Raw genomic sequence first — 21992 nt, forward strand, 5'->3', positions numbered from 1 at the left:
ATCTTTTTGCCTTCTGGTAAACTACTGACTACATATGATTAAATTCTAAAGAGATGAAGATTTTTAATGGTAAAGTGGGTTAATATGAGAATTGATGTTAACAAATAGAAAACAAAAGCATAATTTGGGTAGAAAATTAGTTGGAGTTACTAAGGATGTGACGTGATGTTATGGAACTGGTTTTGAATTAGTTCCTATTAAAATGATTGAGTCCTGGCTGGCCGTGGTGGCTCACTGCTGTAATCCCAGCACTTTGGGATGCTGAAGTGGGAGGATCACTTGAGGCCAAAAGTTCCAGACCAGCCTGGGCAATCTAGTGAGACACATCTGTACAAAAAAAGAAAAATTAGCTAGGCATGGTGGTGGCATGTGCTTATAGTCCCAGCTACTTGGGAAGCTGAGACAGGAGGATTACTTGAGCTACCATGACTGTGGTGGTGTCACTGTACTTTAGCTTGCATGTCAAGAGTGAGATCTTGACTCTTTTTTTTTTTTTTTTTGAGACGGAGTCTCGCTTTGTCACCCGGGCTGGAGTGCAGTGACACAATCTCAGCTCACTGCAACCTCTGCCTCCCAGGTTTAAGCAATTCTCCTGCCTCAGCCTCCTGAGTAGCTGGGATTACAGGCGCCCACCACCATGCCTGGCTAATGTTTGTATTTTTAGTAGAGACAGGGTTTCACCATGTTGGCCGGACTGGTCTTGAACTCCTGACTTCAGGTGATTCACCCCCCTCAGCCTCCCAAAGTGCTGGGATTACAGGCGTGAGCCACTGCTCCCGGCCTAGACCCTGACTCTTAAAAAAAAAAAAAGAAAAGAAGATTAAGACCTGATGGGTACTATACTGAGTTTAATATTTATTTACTGTTTAATTTTTATATTTTCTTACAGGTTATTGGTCTGTTGGACGTTTTTACACCTGCAAGGTCTCTGGAGGAATTCAATGATGTGTGAGTAAATCTTTTGCATTTGCCTTCCTGGTCTACAGAATGAAGACTAGTAGCCCATTTCTATTCCTGAACCATTTAGCAACATACAGACTTCAAAAAATTATTCCTGTCATGCAACTCTTTTTGGGTGTAGGGGTGGATACCAGAGGATATATGTTATTGGTGGGGTGTGTTAGTATTTACATCATTTTAGGCACGTTGTACCCCATTGAAGAGTCAGTCTTGAATTCTTACAAAAGTTCCATGGAGAAAGGAGTAGAGAGTTTTGACTATGGATTTTTTCTTTTCAAAGTGTTTATCCCAGGTTTAGTTTTTGTTGTTGTTGTTGTTTTAAAAGACACGGGGTCTTGTGATATTGCCCAGGCTGAACTCAAGCTCCTGGGCTGTAATGTTCCTCCCACCTCAGCCTCCTGAGGAGCTGGGACTGCAGGCACATGCTACCATGCCTGGCTGGTCCCAGCTTTTTAAATGCTCTTCAAGAAATGTAATGGAGCCCCAGTCATATAAACTTCCTCCTCTTTTATCGCCCATGCATGTGGGAGGTGATACTAGAACTACATACCGATCCTTGAAGTATTAGATTGCTACACTGGGATAAGAGGCAGACTCTATATGTTGAGAAAGGCTTCTCCCAGCTTTGTAACCACCTCTGTTGTTTTAACCTGGGATCCCCCTAGAAAGCGGAGCCTGGGATTCTCAGGAACCAGTAGTGGGGGCTAGGGAAAACGAAACAGGGAAGGAGAGAAAGCTTCTATGAGGATATGTTGATATGGTCACCACTATGGACAACTGGGCTGAAAACTGCCAAGATCTATGAAGCTATACATAATGCGCCTCAGATAGGGATCATTAATCCACTGGCTCCTGACCCCATTGGCAGGGGTTGCCACGTGTGTCATTAGTGCCTTCACATGCCCAGGTTGCACATTGGTGAGCATAAGACAGATTCCAGCAACTGTTCCCATGTATGTGTGAGCTCTCTACTGTAATAGCTTTTCTAGTATCTGAGTTGACACAGCTCTCCCTGCCCCCAGTTCACAGATACACTATACCATAAAAGAGAAAAAAACTTTAAACGCAGTTATACTTTTGGTCCCATTGAAATTTTGGCATTCCTAAATGGAAGGGGTTACTATTATGAAAGCCAAAATAGAATTGAAGATCATGACTTCTCTTCCTTAACCTCCATTCCCTCATTGATTCCGGTGCTGAACCTAACCAGTTTCTCTTCACCCTTATCCTGGTTTCAGTTTCTCCCATTCTTATCCTGGACTGATCACAAACACCATTTACTCCTTTCCCACAGAACACAAAGGGGATTTGTTTGAACTTGTATGTTCTGTCTAAGGAAAGGGAGAAAGAAATAAAGAAGATGAAATGGAAAGGGAAGGAGGAAAGGTGACAAAAACATTTCTCCACCATTTGAATTTAGTTGGAACAGTGTATGGCTGAGAGTGGAAGTTGAGAGAGGAGAATTTGGTCTACCTACAAGATCTCCTTGGCCACATTAACCTTGATCCTGCTAATGAAAATTTAAGAAACAAAGGAAAAAAATAACCAATAACTAAGAAAAATTGTTCTTCTCGCAGCCTTGCTTGGTACAAGAATATGTAGGCTTCCAGAGATGACTGGATGTTGCCCAAGGGCATGTATATTACAGTTTGTTGAGCCCGACTGTATGCTGTAGTTGGAAAAGGGAATGTTGCAGAATGATGGTTTTTTAAAAAATAGTTTCGCTAAATGTGGAAGAAATACTGAAGTAATGTGTTAGTGAATTACTTTGGAAAACATCTGAGTTAGATCTGAGCTGTTAGATCTCAAAATGTTAGGTCCACTAAGGATGGATTTATATAACAAAGGAAATGATGATTTGCTGACTTGTGCAAAGTGCAAAATGCTGTACTTTGGCCTAATTGGACAGTCTGGAACTGTATTGAGAACATATTTTTCCTATGTGAAAAGAGCTTAATTAAAACCAGTGTCTTTTTAAAAGGTTAAGTGTTACTGATAGTTTTGCCTTTGTTTGGATCCTTTATCCGTATAAGGACCAAGCAACTACAAGTCTACCTTTGAACTAAAGTTTCATTCATTCAACCATTCATTCATTTATTAATTCATTCAACAAATACTATGGCTGATGAGCAGGAATCTGTTTTTTCTACTCAACTCTAGCTGGATTCTGTTCTTTATAAACAATAACTGAGTTTACCTCTTGGAAGCAAATCTCATTACTACTTGTTGAATACCTACTACTGAGTGCAGAACACTGAGCAGAGTGTTGGCACAGGCTCAGAATAATCAGAAACAGTCACCCTTCCTTTTGATGAAAGTGTCTGGTTGCGGGAAACAAATTCAAAGCAGTTTTGTATCCAAGCTACCAATTGGCTATGTGACCTTGGACAAGTCACTTTACCACTGTAGGCCCGGTCATTTCCCTGTAAAATGATGAGAATTGAGGTCGTTGACCTCTGAGGTGTTTCAAATTACAGAAAGTCTCTGAAAATAGAATGAACTTGTTTGCCCTTAGAAAAATATTCCATTGTTTACTTTTTTTGTGACGTTCATATCACGGAAAAAATCACTGTAGTTCAGGACAATAGTTATTTCAGTGTTTTCTTTTTTTTTGAGACAGGGTCTTGCCCTGTTGTCACCCGGGTTGGAGTGCAGTGGCGAGATCTTGACTCACTGCCACCTCTGCCTCCCAGACTCATGCAATCCTCCCATCTCAGTCCCCCAAGTAGCTGGGACTATAAGCGTTGGCCACCATGTCCAGCTAATTTTTGTTATTTTTGGTAGAGATGGGGTTTCGCTATGTTGCCTAGGCTGGTCTCGAACTCCTGAGCTCAGGTGATCGCCCTCTTAGGCCACTCAAAGTGCTGGGATTCCAGACATGAGCCACCACTCCCGGCCGTTTCAGTATTTTCTAAAGTTATTTGGGGTCACACAAAGAACATAAATGAGGTTCAGTGTTACACAATTGGGAGTGGTGGGATCTGTGGCAAAATACATCTGCACCTCCTAAAAGTATTCACATTCACATACAAACAAAACAAGTAAACAAAAACCTACACTTCTGGCCAAACCAGACATAATTTAGGCTAGAGTGGTTCTACAAGCTGCCTGTTTAGAGTAGGCTATAATTTGAACACAAATTTTTAAATGCTAATTAGCAAAATCTCTAATTACTTTCAGATTTACAGTTGATTTTTTTCTTTTCTTTCCTTTTCTTTTTTTTTTTTTGAGGCAGTTTCTCTCTGTCACCCAGGCTGGAGTGCAGTGGCACGATCTTAGCTCGCTGCAACCTCTGCCTCCCAGGTTCAAGTGATTCTCCTACCTCAGCCTCACAAGTAGCTGGGATTACAGGTACACACCACCACGCCTAGCTAATTTTTGTATTTTTAGTAGAGATGAAATTTCACCATAATGGCCAGACTGGTCATGAACTCTTGACCTCAAGTGATCTGCCCACCTCAGCCTCCCAAAATGCTGGGATTATAGGTGTGAGCCACCGCGCCTGGCCTACAGTTGACTTTTAATCATGTGGTACATGTATTTGTGCCTTTATGTTTCGGTTAGCACTTTTAATTTATATACAGCCATGCATCAGTTAATGACTGGGATGTGTTCTGAGGAATATGTCATTAGGTGATTTTGTCATTGTGCAGACATCACGGAGTGTACTTCCACAAACCTAGATGGTATAATCTGCACACCTAGTCTATATGGTTTATCTTGTTGCTCCTACGCTACAAACCTGCACAGCATGTTACTGTACTGGATACCATAGGTAACTGTAACATGATGCTATGTATTTATGTATCTAAACATAACTAAGCATAGAAAACATACAGTAAAAATACAGTACTATAGGCCAGGCTTAGTGGCTCACTCCTGTAATCCCAGCACTTTGGGAAGCCAAGGTGGGCACATCACTTAAGCCCAAGAGCTGGAGACCAGCCTGAGCAACATAGGGAAACCCCTTCTCTACAAAAAAATTTTAAAAATTAACCGAGCATGGTGGTGCATGCCTGTAGTCCAGCTACTGGGGAGTCTGAGGTGGGAGGATCACTTGAGCCCAGAGGCGGCGGTTTTATTGAACTATGATTGCGCCACTGCATTCCATCCTGGGTGACAGAGTAATATACGTGGTCCACTGTTGACTGAAACATTGTTTTGTGGTACATGACTACTTCAGATTTTTGCTATGTTTTAAATTGTAATTCTTATAAATGAAGACTATACCTTTGAGAAAGGAACAATAGGTAGTGCATTTTGAACATTAGGGACAATATACAGTTACTGCAGTTACTGAATCTAACAGATGGAGATTATTTTTGGAAAATGTGTAGTGCTAAAAGATGGATATACTGAGTTGCTCTTGACCGCCATAGGATATGGTTGTACAGATGGCAACATTTTGTAAAGATACAGTACATCTAGATTTCTTAAATGATTGGAAATCATTTGGGCCTCTCTGTTGGCTTCTTGATAGTAATGTTTGGCAAGAGACTACATGCATATATATTCCTGTGTATGCAGCAAATGTTACCAGTAGAAATGCAAAAATCTTAAATAGCCAATATTTGAACCTAACACCAGAGCAAGCTGTAATTTAGTATTATTACAGTATTGCCTTTTCTGTGTGTGTGTGTGTGTGTGTGTGTGTGTGTGTGTTTTCCTTTTGTAGGTGGGTCTACAGGCTCACACCACTAGACTAAGCTATTTTTATTTTTTTGTAAACATGTTGCCTTGGTTGTTCTTGAACTCCTTGACTCAACCAGTCCTCCCACCTTGGTCTCCCAAAATGCTGGGATTACAGATATAAGCCACCATGCCCCCACCTTTTCTTAACTGTAGTGGTTCTTTGCACAAGCATAGTAGGCAGTGAAGAATTTTTTAATTCCTCCTGGGAACTATTTCCTCAAATTTCATGGAAACTGAATTGTCGTAAGTGGAAATTAGTCTTCTGATACTTTTTCTTTTATTTTACAAGTTCCCATCCCAGGTTTCTTACACTGAATTCCTTATCTCTGCTTCATTCTTCAAGAGGGAAATGGAAGTGGGGTTTTGGATTCTACCGTGGTAGAGCAGAAGACCTACAACAAGGCTAATCAGCAGCCCTTGTTTTAGTGAAAACCAATGAGGAGAGATCACTTCTTCCACCTACTGACAATGATTGCTCAACTAATACGTTTAGCTTTTTATTTCAATGTAAAAGTTGCTGAAAACACTGAATTGGTAAAGGAAATTTCTAGATTTACATTTTAACCTGATGATGTTCAGTAAATATTTGAATACCTTATGCTAGGCACAGTAATAGTCTCTGAGGAATATAGCAATAAATAAGAGTTGAGGCTCTTAATGGGAGAGAAGAACAGTGTAAATGATCAAACAAAATACCATATGGTAAGATCTAAAATGTCCTACACGAGTTGGTCTCCTGCGTACTCTCTAATCTAACCTCACCTAGTCCTCTTTCCACTCTGTCTCCACCCCAGTCACTCTGGCCTCTTGTTCTTTGGTTGAGTACAGACAACCACATTTGCAATAAGACCTTTGCACCAGTTTCTGTTATTGCCATGAAACTGTTTCCCCACATACCTACATGACTGTCTCCTTTCCTTCAGGACTCTACCCAAGGGTCTTCTCATTAGAAGTTCTTCTTTTGTTACCACTCTAACTGAAATAGTACCCCTGCTGTCACTGTTTACCCCTTACCCTGCTTTGTTCTTAGCAAATTTTGTTATTGTCTGTCTTCTCCCTCTGTTTGTAAGTTCTGTTGGAGCATGGAGTTTGTTTTCCTCATTGCTGAATCATTAGCACTTAGAACAGTAACATGCACTCTATTGTTTGTTAAACAGGTGAACACAAGAATTGCCATTATAGGGCAGGCATAGAGTGCTAAAGGACTGCATAGTATGGCCACCTAAGCCAGACATGGAGTGTCTTCAGGAAAGCCTCTGCAAAAAAGATGTATACATAGAGGGCTTAAGGGATGAAGGAGAGTTGGAAAGGTGGGGAAAGTGCAAGTTCATCCAGGGGCTAAGAGAGGGAGCTGAGGGCAGAAGAGGTGTGTGTGTGTGTGGTGTGTGTGTGTGTGTGTGTGTGTTTTCCTTTTGTAGGTGGTCTACAGGCTCACACCACTAGACTAAGCTATTTTTATTTTTTTGTAAACATGTTGCCTTGGTTGTTCTTGAACTCCTTGACTCAACCAGTCCTCCCACCTTGGTCTCCCAAAATGCTGGGATTACAGATATAAGCCACCATGCCCCCACCTTTTCTTAACTGTAGTGGTTCTTTGCACAAGCATAGTAGGCAGTGAAGAATTTTTTAATTCCTCCTGGGAACTATTTCCTCAAATTTCATGGAAACTGAATTGTCGTAAGTGGAAATTAGTCTTCTGATACTTTTTCTTTTATTTTACAAGTTCCCATCCCAGGTTTCTTACACTGAATTCCTTATCTCTGCTTCATTCTTCAAGAGGGAAATGGAAGTGGGGTTTTGGATTCTACCGTGGTAGAGCAGAAGACCTACAACAAGGCTAATCAGCAGCCCTTGTTTTAGTGAAAACCAATGAGGAGAGATCACTTCTTCCACCTACTGACAATGATTGCTCAACTAATACGTTTAGCTTTTTATTTCAATGTAAAAGTTGCTGAAAACACTGATTGGTAAAGGAAATTTCTAGATTTACATTTTAACCTGATGATGTTCAGTAAATATTTGAATACCTTATGCTAGGCACAGTAATAGTCTCTGAGGAATATAGCAATAAATAAGAGTTGAGGCTCTTAATGGGAGAGAAGAACAGTGTAAATGATCAAACAAAATACCATATGGTAAGATCTAAAATGTCCTACACGAGTTGGTCTCCTGCGTACTCTCTAATCTAACCTCACCTAGTCCTCTTTCCACTCTGTCTCCACCCCAGTCACTCTGGCCTCTTGTTCTTTGGTTGAGTACAGACAACCACATTTGCAATAAGACCTTTGCACCAGTTTCTGTTATTGCCATGAAACTGTTTCCCCACATACCTACATGACTGTCTCCTTTCCTTCAGGACTCTACCCAAGGGTCTTCTCATTAGAAGTTCTTCTTTTGTTACCACTCTAACTGAAATAGTACCCCTGCTGTCACTGTTTACCCCTTACCCTGCTTTGTTCTTAGCAAATTTTGTTATTGTCTGTCTTCTCCCTCTGTTTGTAAGTTCTGTTGGAGCATGGAGTTTGTTTTCCTCATTGCTGAATCATTAGCACTTAGAACAGTAACATGCACTCTATTGTTTGTTAAACAGGTGAACACAAGAATTGCCATTATAGGGCAGGCATAGAGTGCTAAAGGACTGCATAGTATGGCCACCTAAGCCAGACATGGAGTGTCTTCAGGAAAGCCTCTGCAAAAAAGATGTATACATAGAGGGCTTAAGGGATGAAGGAGAGTTGGAAAGGTGGGGAAAGTGCAAGTTCATCCAGGGGCTAAGAGAGGGAGCTGAGGGCAGAAGAGGTGTGTGTGTGTGTGTGTGTGTGTGTTTGTGTTTGGTGGGAGTAGAGGTGTATATTGCAAAAGATGAAGCTGGAATGGGGAGGGACTAGATCTTTGGGGCTTTATAAGCTAAGCCTCATTGAGGTGGTTGCTTTAGAGAAGAGATCAAAGGGTACTGGGAACTGGAAATGGGATTGGAAAAAGGATGAAAGGTTTTATTTTTATGTGGGATGACATAGTTACAACTCTCTCCCCCTGCCTCCCCACACAAACACATTCCATAGTGTGTGATAAAAAGATATCATTTTACCAGAGGCAGTTTTCTTCTGGATCCTTAACACATTAGGAAATATTTTGGATGAGCATACTAGTTGAAAATCTGAAATGGATTTAAGACTTCTGGGAACTAAAATTTTTGTAATGATGCTTCTCGTTGTGAATATGTGACTTGCATTTCTTTTGGTTTGACTTCTTGCCAACATTACAACTATGTCCTTTCTTTAAAAACAGAGTCTTATGCTTGTGAGTGAAACTGACAAAACATGTGGGTGAGCAATTCTGTAACACCAGCTTTCTTTTTTTCAGTAACATCTTGTAGGGTAGAAAGGGCTTTCACATAATCTCATTTGACACAACAACCCTGTGAAATAGATGATATTATCTCTAATTTTCAGATGAGGGAACTGAGGTTGAGAGAGATGAACTTAATTGTATAATATCACATACAAAATTGCATCTCTCCCTGGTCTTTTGGCTCTAAACCTATTTCTCATCACATTTTTCTGATCTAAGGCTATGATTATTATTTGAAAGTCTGCTCCCCCTTATTGAGTAAATACTGTGTTAAGTTCTATGTAAGATGCCGAAACTAAGGGCCTGTCTCATTTTCCAATTGCTATGATCTTATTAAAGAAATGAGGCATTTCTTATTAAGAAATGCTTACCTAAAATAACTGAAGGGGTGAGTCAAATCTGTAATGTCTAGACAACTTACAGGGTGCTGCATGAACTCAGAATATTAGAGAAGCTTAGTGGAGAAAAGCCTCTAAAGAAAGTAATAACTGTCCGAAGAAGCAAACAGGGATAGGATGTGGAAGCTGAAATTTATTCCAGACAGAGAATGAAGGAAATATGTAAAGTATACAGAAAAGAGATTTGTATGGAATGGAGAGTATTAAATGAAAATAACTATTGATTCTTCTTTTGTACTTGGATGAAAATTGTGCATTAATGAATTCTGGGTGTGTGTGTGCGCATATGTGTATGTTTAGGGTTATTCCTAATTTAGCTAATAAACATGATCTTTTTGGAAATAATGCCGAAAGAAATACCTAGCCCGGTTGCTTGGACTTACAGGTTATTTCCTAATTTAGCTACTAAACGTGGTATTTTTGGAAATAATGCTGAAAGAAATACCTAGCCTAGTTGCTTGAAACTAGGCTAAGTGCTCAAGTTAGTGAACACAGGAAGAGAAGTGGTCTAGGAAAAAGATGAATGAGTTAACTATTAACATTTGTGTTTACAATTTATTTTTTTTATCAGAGAGGTCTGCTGAAATGGAGATGGTGGGTGGTGAAACTCCTTGTAGATGTTTTTACAAACTCACGTTGGAAATCTAAATAAGTTACATATCTCTTAAGAAAATATCATTCAGTTTTTGCTTGACATGATCAGTAAGATGCCACTTTTTTCTCAGATTAGCTAGTTTTAAAAGGTAAAGAAGCTTCAAGGCCTAGCTTAGAGTTTGAGTCCTTCAGCAATCTCTCTCTAATTCACTCCTTCCTAAGTCTGCACTGGGACCCTCTCCTGTGTGTTCTCCAGCACCATATGTCCTTTTATTATGATTATGTATTCATATGTGCCTTCCTTTCATCTAAATGCTGTATCTGCCTTTCCCACTGCTGCATCCCCAGGGCCCAGAAATACATATTTGTTGATGGAGTGATAGAATGAATGAATGACTGCACTGTCACTGTTTTATAACTGGTTGAGGATTTGGTTGTCTGAAAGCATGCTCAGTGCTCTCTCCTTTGACTAGCTTTTTTGTTTTCATCCTGTAATGTAGACTGTATGTTAAAATATTGAGTCTAGTTTCATTGATGCAGGTAATGTAGAGGGCATCTTTTAGTAATCTTTGCTTCAAGTGAGAATAGTTTGTTGTGAAATAAGCCCACTAAGCTGCCTACTTGGCTGCTGAATGGTTCTTTTACCCCTAAATTAGAACAGTCTGGTCTGCTTAACAGAGAAGACCTTTGGCACACATATTTCAATAAAATGAGCCCTTGTCTTGTCTTACTAGTAGTGCTGTATGAGTTGTCCTGAGTCGTTCAGTGGTAATTGAGTGCCTACTATCTATCCGACACTGTTCTCGGTACTTTAGATACTACAGGGAACAAAAAATAACCCTGCCCTCCATGAACATTGTACAAGTAGATAACAATAAACAACAGTGAGCATATAAAAAAGGAAATTACATAGTCTGTTAGCAGACAATAATGCTATAACTAAAAAGAAAAGGTAGAACAGGAAAGGGGAATTAGGAGTACAAGGATGGGGGGAAGATGGAATTTTAAATGGAGTAAGGATAGGCCTTATTGAGATGAATTTTGAGCAAAAATGTGAAGAAGCAGAGGAATTAGACCTGGGGATATCTAGGGAAAGAGCATTCCAGGCAGAAGAGGCAGTCAGTGCTAAGGTCCTGAGGCAGACTGCATGATATATTGGAACTGGAGCAAGGAGGCCAATGTGGAGCTAAGAGCAAGGGAGAGAGATGTAGACTATGAAATAATGAGAGACATAATTGGGGGCAGTGTACTGGATTAGGTAGGGCTTTCTCTGCCATTGAAAGGAATTTTGTGTTTTACTCTCAGTAAAATAGGGAGCCTTTTGAGGAAGGAATGCCCTGATCTGATTTTTATTTCTAAAGAATCACTCTTCCCCTGTGTTGAGAATAGACTGTAGTAAGTCCCAGGGATCACTAGGTGAGTTGCAGAAGGTTGTGCTTACAAATTGTCAATACCTGTGATTGTTGTAAGCACTCTGTTAAATATGGAATAATTTTTTTTTTTTTTTTGCCTTTTGATAATTTCTTTGAGTAGGACTGATAGTGGTAAGACATGCCAGTCTATAGATACAGATATAGAAGAGTTTTTCCTACAAAGGTTCTTTCTTTTTTGTTGTTTTTATTTTATTTTTTTTGAGACGGAGTCTCACTCTGTCACCCAGGCTGGAGTGCAGTGGCATGATCTCAGCTCACTGCAAGCTCCACCTCCCGGGTTCACACCATTCTCCTGCCTCAGCCTCCTGAGTAGCTAGGACTACAGGCGCCTGCCACCACGCCCGTCTAATTTTTTTGTATTTTTAGTAGAGACAGGGTTTCACCATGTTAGCCAGGATGGTCTCAATATCCTGACCTTGTGATCTGCCCGCCTTAGCCTCCCAAAGTGCTGAGATTACAGGCGTGAGCCACCACGCCTGGCCTTTACATAGGTTCTTTCTGATTGTTCTGTGCTTTAAAAAGTGGGGGGTGGGGAGAAAGAGGGCAGGGACGGTGGTACTGGTCTTAACAATTGGATATTATCCAAGAAGTATAAATGAAGCTGTAGAATGGAGTGCTGTCTAGAGTACTGAAAAGCATTTATGACAGAGTTCTTCCTTCTTGCTGTCACAGTACATTTTACTCACAGGAGTCACTTTGAGAAATGTGATTTTTGATCTCTATACTTTGATTAAATTTAAAGAAGACCGACTTCACAAGGAAAGTGAAAAACAAGATTTGTATCAGTCCATGAAGTTCTGTTTTCAGCTTTTAGCCTAATAAAGTCCAACTTACTTAATTCCTTTGTAAAGATGTGAGAACTAGATAGCTTTCCAACCATACTCAAGTCTGACCTTCCTTAATTTACTTTAGGTGTTATATACATTGACAATATTAGGCATGTCTTTAAAACGTAATTGACTATGCTTTCCAGAAACAAATACTGTAGAAATTATGTGATTCTCCATTAATGCCTCTTTTGGAATGTACTTACTTAAAATGTGCTCATCTATATTCCTTGCCCCCCATCCTGTTCATTATTTTTAGAAGTTGGTGCGTCTTCCATAAACAGTCAGCAACTTTGTATGATGCTGGCTTTTGTCCTCTGTTGCAAGACTTATTTTGAAAATCTTTCTATATGGGAGTTAGAATGTAACAGTTGGTGGTCATGGATTGGTCTTTGGGCCTCCTGGAAACAAGTATAGTGATTATGTAAGTTCCTGTAAGACACTTCTGCCATAAATAATGCCTTTCAGTTTATTTCATTGTAGCTTAGTAGTAATGCCTGGTAGTTATTACTATATAGAGTGTTTAATCTTACAAACTTACATAATGTCTTGGCAGTCTCACCCTTGCTCTAAATTTTGGTGATAAAATGGATGTGGTCTCTGAGGGGGAAAGGGTTTGAGAGAAATTACATCGTGGTAAAATGTTCTAACTAAAAGCGCACTGTCTCTCTCTCGGGCCATGCGGTCGGTGGTCCTCTGGCTGCCTAAGATTTCTTAAGTCACTGATAACCATTTAAACACAATAGTTGTACTTGAAGTTGCTATGATTTCATGAGTAATTGTGCCTAACCTTTGTGAACTAGCTCAGGCATATTAGTTAGGACTTTTAGGTTTTATTTAAAGATAAGTTATGTTTGTCTCTTCTCCATAAAATTATTTAGAAAAGTTGAAAGAATAACCCTCTTATTTTCCAATGTCAAAAAATATAATTATGTGCAAAGTAGTCTTATAAGACTGAAATTGGATTCTGTCTTCCTCAGCTTATGCATCAATTTAGGGTTAAAAAATAAGTAACTGTGATTAGGACAGAATATTGCTATGTTCTTGCCAGCCTTCTTTATTAGTTAAGATTAACTTTGATAGTAAATACAGTATTGAGAATTATTAAGGAAATTATTCAGACATATTGCTTCACTAGTTATTGTGACCTTTTTAAAAAGGTCATTCCCTTGATGTAAATTTTGTATCAGCTGAAAGAATTGTTGGAAGAATATGTGCTGTGATTAAGATCATGGTCTGTGGGGTCAGTTAGTTTTAGATTCAACTCCTGACATTACGACTCTTTTTGACCTTCAGTAGATGGCTTATCCTTGTTCTGTCTCTGTTTCCTTGTCAGTGAAATGGGAACACTAATGGACATTATCTCACAGAGTTATTGGGAGGAGTATATGAGTTATGGACATAATAAACTGCTTACTGCAGTGCTGGGCACAGAATAAGTGCTAGTTAGTATCTTTGGTTATGTTATGTTGAGATTGGAACATTTCTTAAAACGTTTCAATCTCATTTACTTATTAAATTACATTTAGAGTCTACTCTTTCCTCAAGGCAATATAAACATGTAAGTTTTAAAAATATGAAATGCTAAAATCTTAAGGTTACAACTAGATTAGGTCCTGTTGATCTCCATGAAATTGAGAACTAACCATGGCAGCCCTACAGGGAAATTATGATAGAGAAAAAAAATTCCATTCCTCTTGGAGTTGTGTGTGTAGGTATATGGAGAGGTCACACACACACGTTTATTCTTATAATACATTAATAATAGATCTAAATTACTGACCTGCTTTATTCCCTCCAAAATTCATAAAAAATGAAAATAGAAATGAAATGAAATCAGCATTCTTTATAGCTCAGGTGATATATATTATTACCCAACCTTAGGAATAGGAATGAATCTTAGACAGTAAATAAAACTTACACATATTTTTAAAAATTCAGTCTCTTAGCCGGGCACAGTAGCTCATGCCTCTAATCCCAGCACTTTGGGAGGCTGTGGTGGGCGGATCACTTGAGGTCAGGAGTTCGAGACCAGCCTGGCCAACATGGTGAAACCCTGCCTCTACTAAAAATACAAAAAAATTAGCCACGCACAGTGGTGCGTACCTGTAATCCCAGCTGCTCGGGAGGCTGAGGCACGAGAATCGCTTGATCCTGGGAGGTGGAGATTGCAGTGAGCCGAGATTGTGCCACTGCACTCCAGCCTGGGCGACAGAGCAAGACTCTGTCTCAAGAAAAAAAAAAAAATTCAGCCTTTTTAGTACCGATCTACTTTTTATGTTTCCATAACTGCGTAATACAGTAATGAGTGGCTTAAGACATTGTGTCTAGAATATGTGTGGTGAACCTGTTGGACTTGAATGTAATCATTCCCTAATCTTACCACATAAAGATGGGATTAATAACCAGCACCACACCTGTGAGGAGAAATCCTGGAATGCCTCATCTTGCCTCCAGATAAAACATGTTCCTCCTTCTTTTAAGGTAAATGCAGGAATATTGTCAATGAACAAAATCCTTTCACTAGTCGTTCCTGAAAAAAAATTATAGTTTGAAAATCAAAAAATACTCCTATTTTAGAACCTATAACATGGAAGGCTTATAATAAGGTGAAAATGTACTGGTGGATTTAAAACTACAAGATACTTAATTATAGCCATGCACTAAGTTATACGGTATATTTGTCATGCAAGAATAGTATTTTTAAGAAAACTGATACTGACACATGTATCTTTCTAATCCCTACCCTTGCTTTTTTATTTTTTTATTTATTTTTTATTTTTTGTAGAGACGGGGTTTCCCTATGTTGCCCAGGCTGATCTCAAACTCCTGCCTCAGCCTCCCAGAGTGTTAAGATTATAGGTGTGAGCCACAAAGCTTGGCCTGTTTTCTTTTCTCTTGAAATAACCTGAAAAAAGATATGTCAAGTAGGAATAAGTATGTAAATGTTTAGAATAGATGGCAGGTAGTTAAAGTTAGAATAGTAATGTTGGGAGGCTGAATTGGGAGGATCACCTGAGACCAATACCAAGAGTTAAGAGCCCAGCCTGAGCAACATAGTGAGACCCCATCTCTACAGAAAAATTTCAAAAAATTAGCTGTGCGTGGTGGTGCACACCTTTAGTCCTAGCTACTCGGGAGGCTGAAGTAGGAGGATTGCTTGAGCCCAGGAATTTGAGGTTGCAGTGAGTTACTATGATTTGCTCTACTGCATGACAGAGCATGACCCTGTCTCTAAAAAAAGAAAAGTAAAAGAATAGCGATGTTGAAAATGAGGTAAGGAGGTGCCCCTTCCCCCAAAAAACAAGTAGTTTTTAACTTTTAGCTGTCATCGTGGTACAGCTACCATTTTAAGGGAAGGGTGGCCTTCCTTTAAAAACTTAGAAAAGTCGGGCCTGGTGCAGTAGCTCATGCCTGTAATCCCAGCACTTTGGGAGGCTGAGGTGGGTGGATCATGAGGTCAGGAGATCGAGATCATCTTGGCTAACACAGTGAAACCTTGTCTCCACTAAAAATACAAAAATTAGCTGGGCGTGTTGGCAGGCACCTGGAGTTCCAGCTACTCGGGAGGCTGAGGCAGGAGAATTGCTTGAACCTGGGATGGAGGTGGAGTGCAGTGAGCCGAGATTGCGCCATTGCACTCCAGTCTAGCAACAGAGTGAGACTCCTTCTCAAAAAAAAAAAACAAAAACAAAAAAAACAGAAAACTTAGAAAAGTCTTGTGAAGATAAGACCTTTCTTAGGGGTTCTACATTGTTATGTAACTTTTCACTAATTTCTAGGTATCTGGTGACCCATCTCATGGGGGCAGATCTGAACAACATTGTGAAATGTCAGAAGCTTACAGATGACCATGTTCAGTTCCTTATCTACCAAATTCTCCGAGGTCTAAAGGTACAGATAATATAAGTAATAATTTTTAAAAATGAATTCTGCCTTTCTCCCCTCCTTTTAGGGCTTAAACAAGTAAACACCTTTTCTTACGGAAAATTCAAACACATAAAATCACAAGTAAAGGTCATAGTACAATAAACTGCCATGTTCACTCAGTGACAACAGTTACTGACATATGGCCAATCATGTTTCTTTTGTATTTCCCAAGCCCTGGATTATTTTAAAGCAAGTCTAGACATTGTATGATACTACCCATAGATACTTCAGTATGCACATCTGAAAGATGAGGACTCTTCATTCTTACATCTAAACAATAATTTATTGATGTGATCTAATATCTGGTCAGTCTAATGTTGAGATTTTCAAAAAATCCTCAAGAAAGACTAATTTATTTGTTGGAGGGGCAGGTAAACAGTGTTTTAAAATTAAACCGTCTTTGATATTTAGCTGCTTTGAGTCCTTATTGAGCTCCAGAGTGCCTACCAGAAAATAGATAAAAAGCTCAACTGAGTGGAGTCAATGGCTGTGGAAATTATAGTTATGGTAAATGTATACAATACTGAGAGTTACTTACGCTGACTTCTAATCTTACTGTTAACACTAGCAGTTCTTACTGATTCATGAAAATGTGCAGCAAATACGTTATATAATGTGACAATAGAAGGTTGGAGGTAACTGACTTTTTTTCTTTTTTGCAGTATATACATTCAGCTGACATCATTCACAGGGTATGTATTATGACTGATTACATTGTTTTGGGGAAGTGGGGTGAGAGTGGAAGAGTGGCATTTAGCCAAGATCCTAATCTAAACTTATTTTAGCCATTGAAATGTTGATTGATTGCAACTTTACTCTAGGTTTAGGCTGATTAAAGAAAGAAGTTGTGTAGTTTTGTTCTATGTAAAGCTAACTTGGACTAGATATTGACTGTAGGATGGAGATTGTGTTTTGATAGCTGGATGAAGTCTTTTATGTCTGGATCCTCATTATTACCTGTAGGGGGAAAATTGATCATGCATCATGAAGTTGATCCTGTCTTCCTTGTATTTGCTTCCTAGGACCTAAAACCTAGTAATCTAGCTGTGAATGAAGACTGTGAGCTGAAGGTAAAATGAAGAGACAGTATTCATTGTTTGCTTTACTTTGAGATTGTATGTTTGACTAAGCAGGCAGACTTTCACAGGGAGTAGATTTATGAGCCATGACTATCCGAAATTCATATTATTTTTATTACCAGACTTTGAAATTTAAACCATTTCTGAGTAAGCTAAGTGACACTGAAAGTGGCATCACTTGTTTTTATTTTAACATAAAGTTAAATTATAAATTTAATATATTCATAATAAAGGAAGATAATAGTCAAATATCAAGTAAGCGATCTTAAAGAGGTGATAACTAGATTAAATACATTTCTAAGAGGAGAAATGACAGAAACCCACTCACTCGAAATAATTCAAATAAAAGTGAATTAATTTTTTCTAAAGAGCAAGCAGCTCTAGAACTTGTTTTGTTCCATTTCTTTTTTTTTAACTTAAAAAAAAATAATTTCCATACATTAGAACGCACCATTTTCATTTTGGCAAAATTATGTATCCACTTAACTATCACATTTATGATAAAGAACATTTCTTTTTTTTTCTTTTTTTTTTTGAGATGCAGTCTTGCTCTGTTGCGGTCTAGAGTGCAGTGGTGCGATCTTGGCACACGGCACCCTCTGCCTCCCGGGTTCAAACAATTCTCCTGCCTCAGCCTCCTGAGTAGTTGGGATTACAGGTGCATGCCATCACACCTGGCTAATTTTTGTATTTTTAGTGGAGATGGGATTTCACCATGTTGGCTAGGATGGTGGGGATTACAGGTGCATGCCGTCACACCTGGCTAATTTTTGTATTTTTAGTGGAGATGGATTTCACTATGTTGGCTAGGATGGTGTCGATCTCCTGACCTCATGATCCACCTGCTTCGGCCTCTGAGAGTGCTGGGATTACAGGTGTGAGCCACTGCTCCCAGCCAAGAACATTTGGATTACTTTAAAAAGTTTATGGCCAGGCACAGTGGTTCATGTGTGTAATCCCAGCACTTTGGGAGGCCGAGGCGGGTGGATCACGAGGTCAGGAGATAGAGACCATCTTGGCCAACACGGTGAAACCTCGTCTCCGCTAAAAATATAAAAATTTAGCTTGGCGTGGTGGCAGGCACCTGGAGTCCCAGCTACTCAGGAGGCTGAGGCAGGAGAATGGCATGAACCCAGGAAGGCAGAGCTTGCAGTGAGCTGAAATTGTGCCACTGCACCCCAGACTGGGTGACAGAGTGAGACTCCTGTCTCAAAAAAAAAAAAAAAAAGAAAAGAAAAAGAAAAAGTTTATTGTGTCCCTTCCTAGTCTAGTCAATCCCTACCCCTCCACCCCTAATTCTGGCTCCAGGCAACTATGCATCTGCTTCTAACACTATAGATTAGGGTTATCTTTTCTGGAGTTTCATGTAAATGGAATCATATAGTGTGTATTTTTGTGTGTCTGACCTTTGCTTTGTGTAATGATTCGGTTATGTGTGTGTCAGTGGTTTCTTCCTTTTATTGGTAATAGTATTTTGTTTTATGAACATATCAGAATTTTAAAATCTGTCCACCTGCTGATGGACATTTGCTTGAGTTTGAGGCTATGTAAAACTGAATATTTATGTCCAAACCTCTGTATGGACGTAAGTTCTCATTGCACTTGATTAAATACCTAGGAGTGACATTTTTGTTTTGCTTTTTGTAATGTCAGTTTAAGTTCCTGCTGTGTATTTCCCATACATTCTAAGCATGGACCAGGAAATCTCTTTATGAAAGTGCTATTTTGTTCTCCTTTTTAATAAGGCGGCAGAAGTTTATTTGTTTGTTTGTTTGTTTCCCCTGCCTGTTTCTCAGTCTTAGCAGTTTGTCTGTTCCCCTTCTGCCCTTTAGATTCTGGATTTTGGACTGGCTCGGCACACAGATGATGAAATGACAGGCTACGTGGCCACTAGGTGGTACAGGGCTCCTGAGATCATGCTGAACTGGATGCATTACAACCAGACAGGTATTACTTGCCTTGGTTATTTAGGGCCTTATTTAATTCCATGTTGGATGCATTTGGGATTCTCAGAAGTAGAGATGGTGGGAGTGGGAAGAAATATCTTTTCTTCCCTCAGTGATCCTTTTAAAGCCTACAAATAAAAATATTTCACTTCCTCAGATGGGGAAGTGGGGTTTTATACACAGCCTTTAAATCTTGTGATTTAGCAATTGGGTTTTTATTTATTTAGATTTTGAATATATTCTCTGAGTACTTATACCTAAAGACAATGAGTCCATAATTTTAACCCCTCAATGTTACTTGGAAGAATCTACCATTCTGCTAATACGAAACTTGCCCCTTTTTAAACAGCTTATTTCTCTTAAGTATGTTTTGACTTACCGTACCTTGGAATAGTCCATTAGTCAGGTGATCTTAGTAAGCTATTTATTTCTGTAAAAATGACTGTGATTGTTGAGCCTCAGATGTCTTAAATAGTAATTTGAATATTTTACCCCTAGTTACGGTTTCATTTGTTGCCATTGTTGCCAAGAATAGTAACAGTGACGTTGCATGTACTTTTATTTCTCTTTAATTTTCCCAGTTGATATTTGGTCAGTGGGATGCATAATGGCCGAGCTGTTGACTGGAAGAACATTGTTTCCTGGCACAGACCGTATCCTTTAAAAAGTTTTGGATTCTTGTTTCTTATTTGTATTCCAATGTCCATGGATATATACTCCTTTTACTTATCTCTAGGGAAGGCTCTCAGTTTTTTGCTTTTATAGTCTAGATAATGCATTATGAAGTTTTTCTTCTTACTGAGTAGCTTGTCTTGCCAAGAAAGAGGCTTCAGTTTACTTTTGTGAGTTGGAAAAATTCCTCATAAGTTGAAAAACCCATCAAATCTGTCTTCTTTTTGCAGCAATCCCTTATTAATCATCCCACAGCGGTTCTGAGACCTGAGCATACTCATGAGAAACTCCAGATCCCAGTGACAGGTTTAGTCTTACTTGTATAAACACTTAATGAGCACAAGATACCTGTTTCTAAATGAAGGACATCTTGCTAGTATGTTTGTTTTGTGTATTAAAAAGGCTATGTTTGGTACCTGCAATGATATACTGCTTACTTGTTATGTTTGTTGTTTGACAACAAAGAGTTTAAAAGCAAGAAGTGGAAAGGTTACCATGTAATGTACTTTTGTTTTTCCAGCACAACTTTTTCCCAGATTGCAGCCAAACCCTAATTTACTCCAAGACTTATTGTCTAGTTTATGGTTTATTATAGCCCCTTTATTTTAGCTCCTTTCCTATCTGTAGTATGCTTGTTTCATTGTTTAGTAATAATGTCATGAGAAATGTGGTTTGTTGGAACTCTTATCAGTTCTACTTATGGAAGATGTTTAGGTGAGAAAGAATGTTAAAATATATGTCTAGAATTAGTTTTAGGGATTTTTTTTTTTTTTGTATAGAATTAACTAGCCTTCAGTTGGTTTTGGTTGGGCTGTTAGACATGCTACAGTTACCTCTGATCTATTATGCCTAGAGATCTAAAAGTCGTTTTAGTCCCTTACCTAAATAAACTCATTGAGTTTATAAACCAGAATGTCAGTTCACTTGCTTACAGTTTGGGATGTACTTCTATAATGGCTGTGATGTTTGTGATATCTGCCCATGTGTTCTAACTGTCTTCTGCTAGAGAGAATGTACTTGCATTATGAACTGAAAAATCCTCTATTTCTCAGGTAAAGCTGTTTCTTTCTCTGAATATTAGGATTGATACAGAATGCAGTCTCCCTGTACATAGCTTACCTTATTACTCCCTACCTCTGGATTTTAAGTTAGTTGAATACCTAGTATTTCTCCTTTGTCCTTTGTTTCATTCACCTTGTATCTTTTTCTCAGAAATTTGGTGTATATATATTACAGTCCAAGGTAAGAGAATTAGGGAAAATTTATACTTCCCCCTTTCCTCAGGTACATATCTCAGAGTCCCATCCTTGGTTTGTCCTCTGGAGTAGCTGCTGTCCTGATGCTATTCTCTGTTCCCCCCTCCCCTTCCTCTTCTTGTGTCTGAATCTCCAGCTACCATTCAGTCAGTCGCAGACCTCCATGCCGGTATAGACATACAGGGTGGCAGAGAGGGAAAAACAGTATAACATACAGGTTAAGCACATGCTCTGGAGCCAGACTTCCTGGGTTTAGATCTTAGCTCTTTTATTTCTTGCTGTGTAACTTTGAGCAAGTTTTCTAACCTCTATGTCTCTCAGTTTCCTTAACTGTAAAATGATAATAATCATACATACTCACAAGATTGTCATAAGAATTCAGCCAGATAGTAACTGGAAAGTACTGAGACGAGCCTGCCAGTAAATGTTAGCCATCATCTTCAGTAATGACCTTGCAAAACAGATTACCCCTTCACCCTCCCACTTTATTATCTACCTGTGAATCATTAATGTTTTGTTTTGTTTTTAATTCTGTGATAGGTAGAAAAGGATGGCTCTCCTTGGCAGACTAATGTTAAAAAGTTTTCAAAGCAATGTGGGTCTTGCACCTTTGTGGTCCGGTCTCACAGACACCTGTCTATTCCCTGACCCTTTTAAATGCTAACTTTCTGCCCGTAGGAAATCTTCTCTTTGTGCTTACGTCTTTTTCTTCTGTGAACTTTAGATAAACAACCTAGTGTTTCAACTTATTAATAGGGGATTCATTTTTTAATGTGTGAGAATTCATTTCAAAATTTTGGTTTTAGTTATTTATTGTTTCTATTCTACTTGGCTCTTTTTCAGACAGATGTTCT

General features: G+C 39.0%; 1 protein-coding gene across 5 annotated transcripts in view; it reads left to right on the forward strand.

The window, feature by feature from the left end:
* The window catches only part of MAPK14 (mitogen-activated protein kinase 14), an 86823-nt gene that overhangs the window by 30766 nt on the left and 34065 nt on the right, over window positions 1–21992 (forward strand). For all 5 annotated transcript variants that reach the window (XM_033216955.1, XM_033216957.1, XM_033216960.1 and 2 more), the window contains 6 exons: window positions 890–948; window positions 16038–16149; window positions 16848–16877; window positions 17208–17255; window positions 19097–19211; window positions 19792–19863. In XM_033216955.1, coding sequence (XP_033072846.1) covers window positions 890–948; window positions 16038–16149; window positions 16848–16877; window positions 17208–17255; window positions 19097–19211; window positions 19792–19863 — 436 coding nt within the window. The remainder of the gene's footprint in view (window positions 1–889; window positions 949–16037; window positions 16150–16847; window positions 16878–17207; window positions 17256–19096; window positions 19212–19791; window positions 19864–21992) is intronic.

This window comes from Trachypithecus francoisi, unplaced genomic scaffold (assembly GCF_009764315.1).
Source record: "Trachypithecus francoisi isolate TF-2019V2 unplaced genomic scaffold, Tfra_2.0 Lachesis_group10, whole genome shotgun sequence".
Lineage (NCBI taxonomy): Eukaryota > Metazoa > Chordata > Mammalia > Primates > Cercopithecidae > Trachypithecus > Trachypithecus francoisi.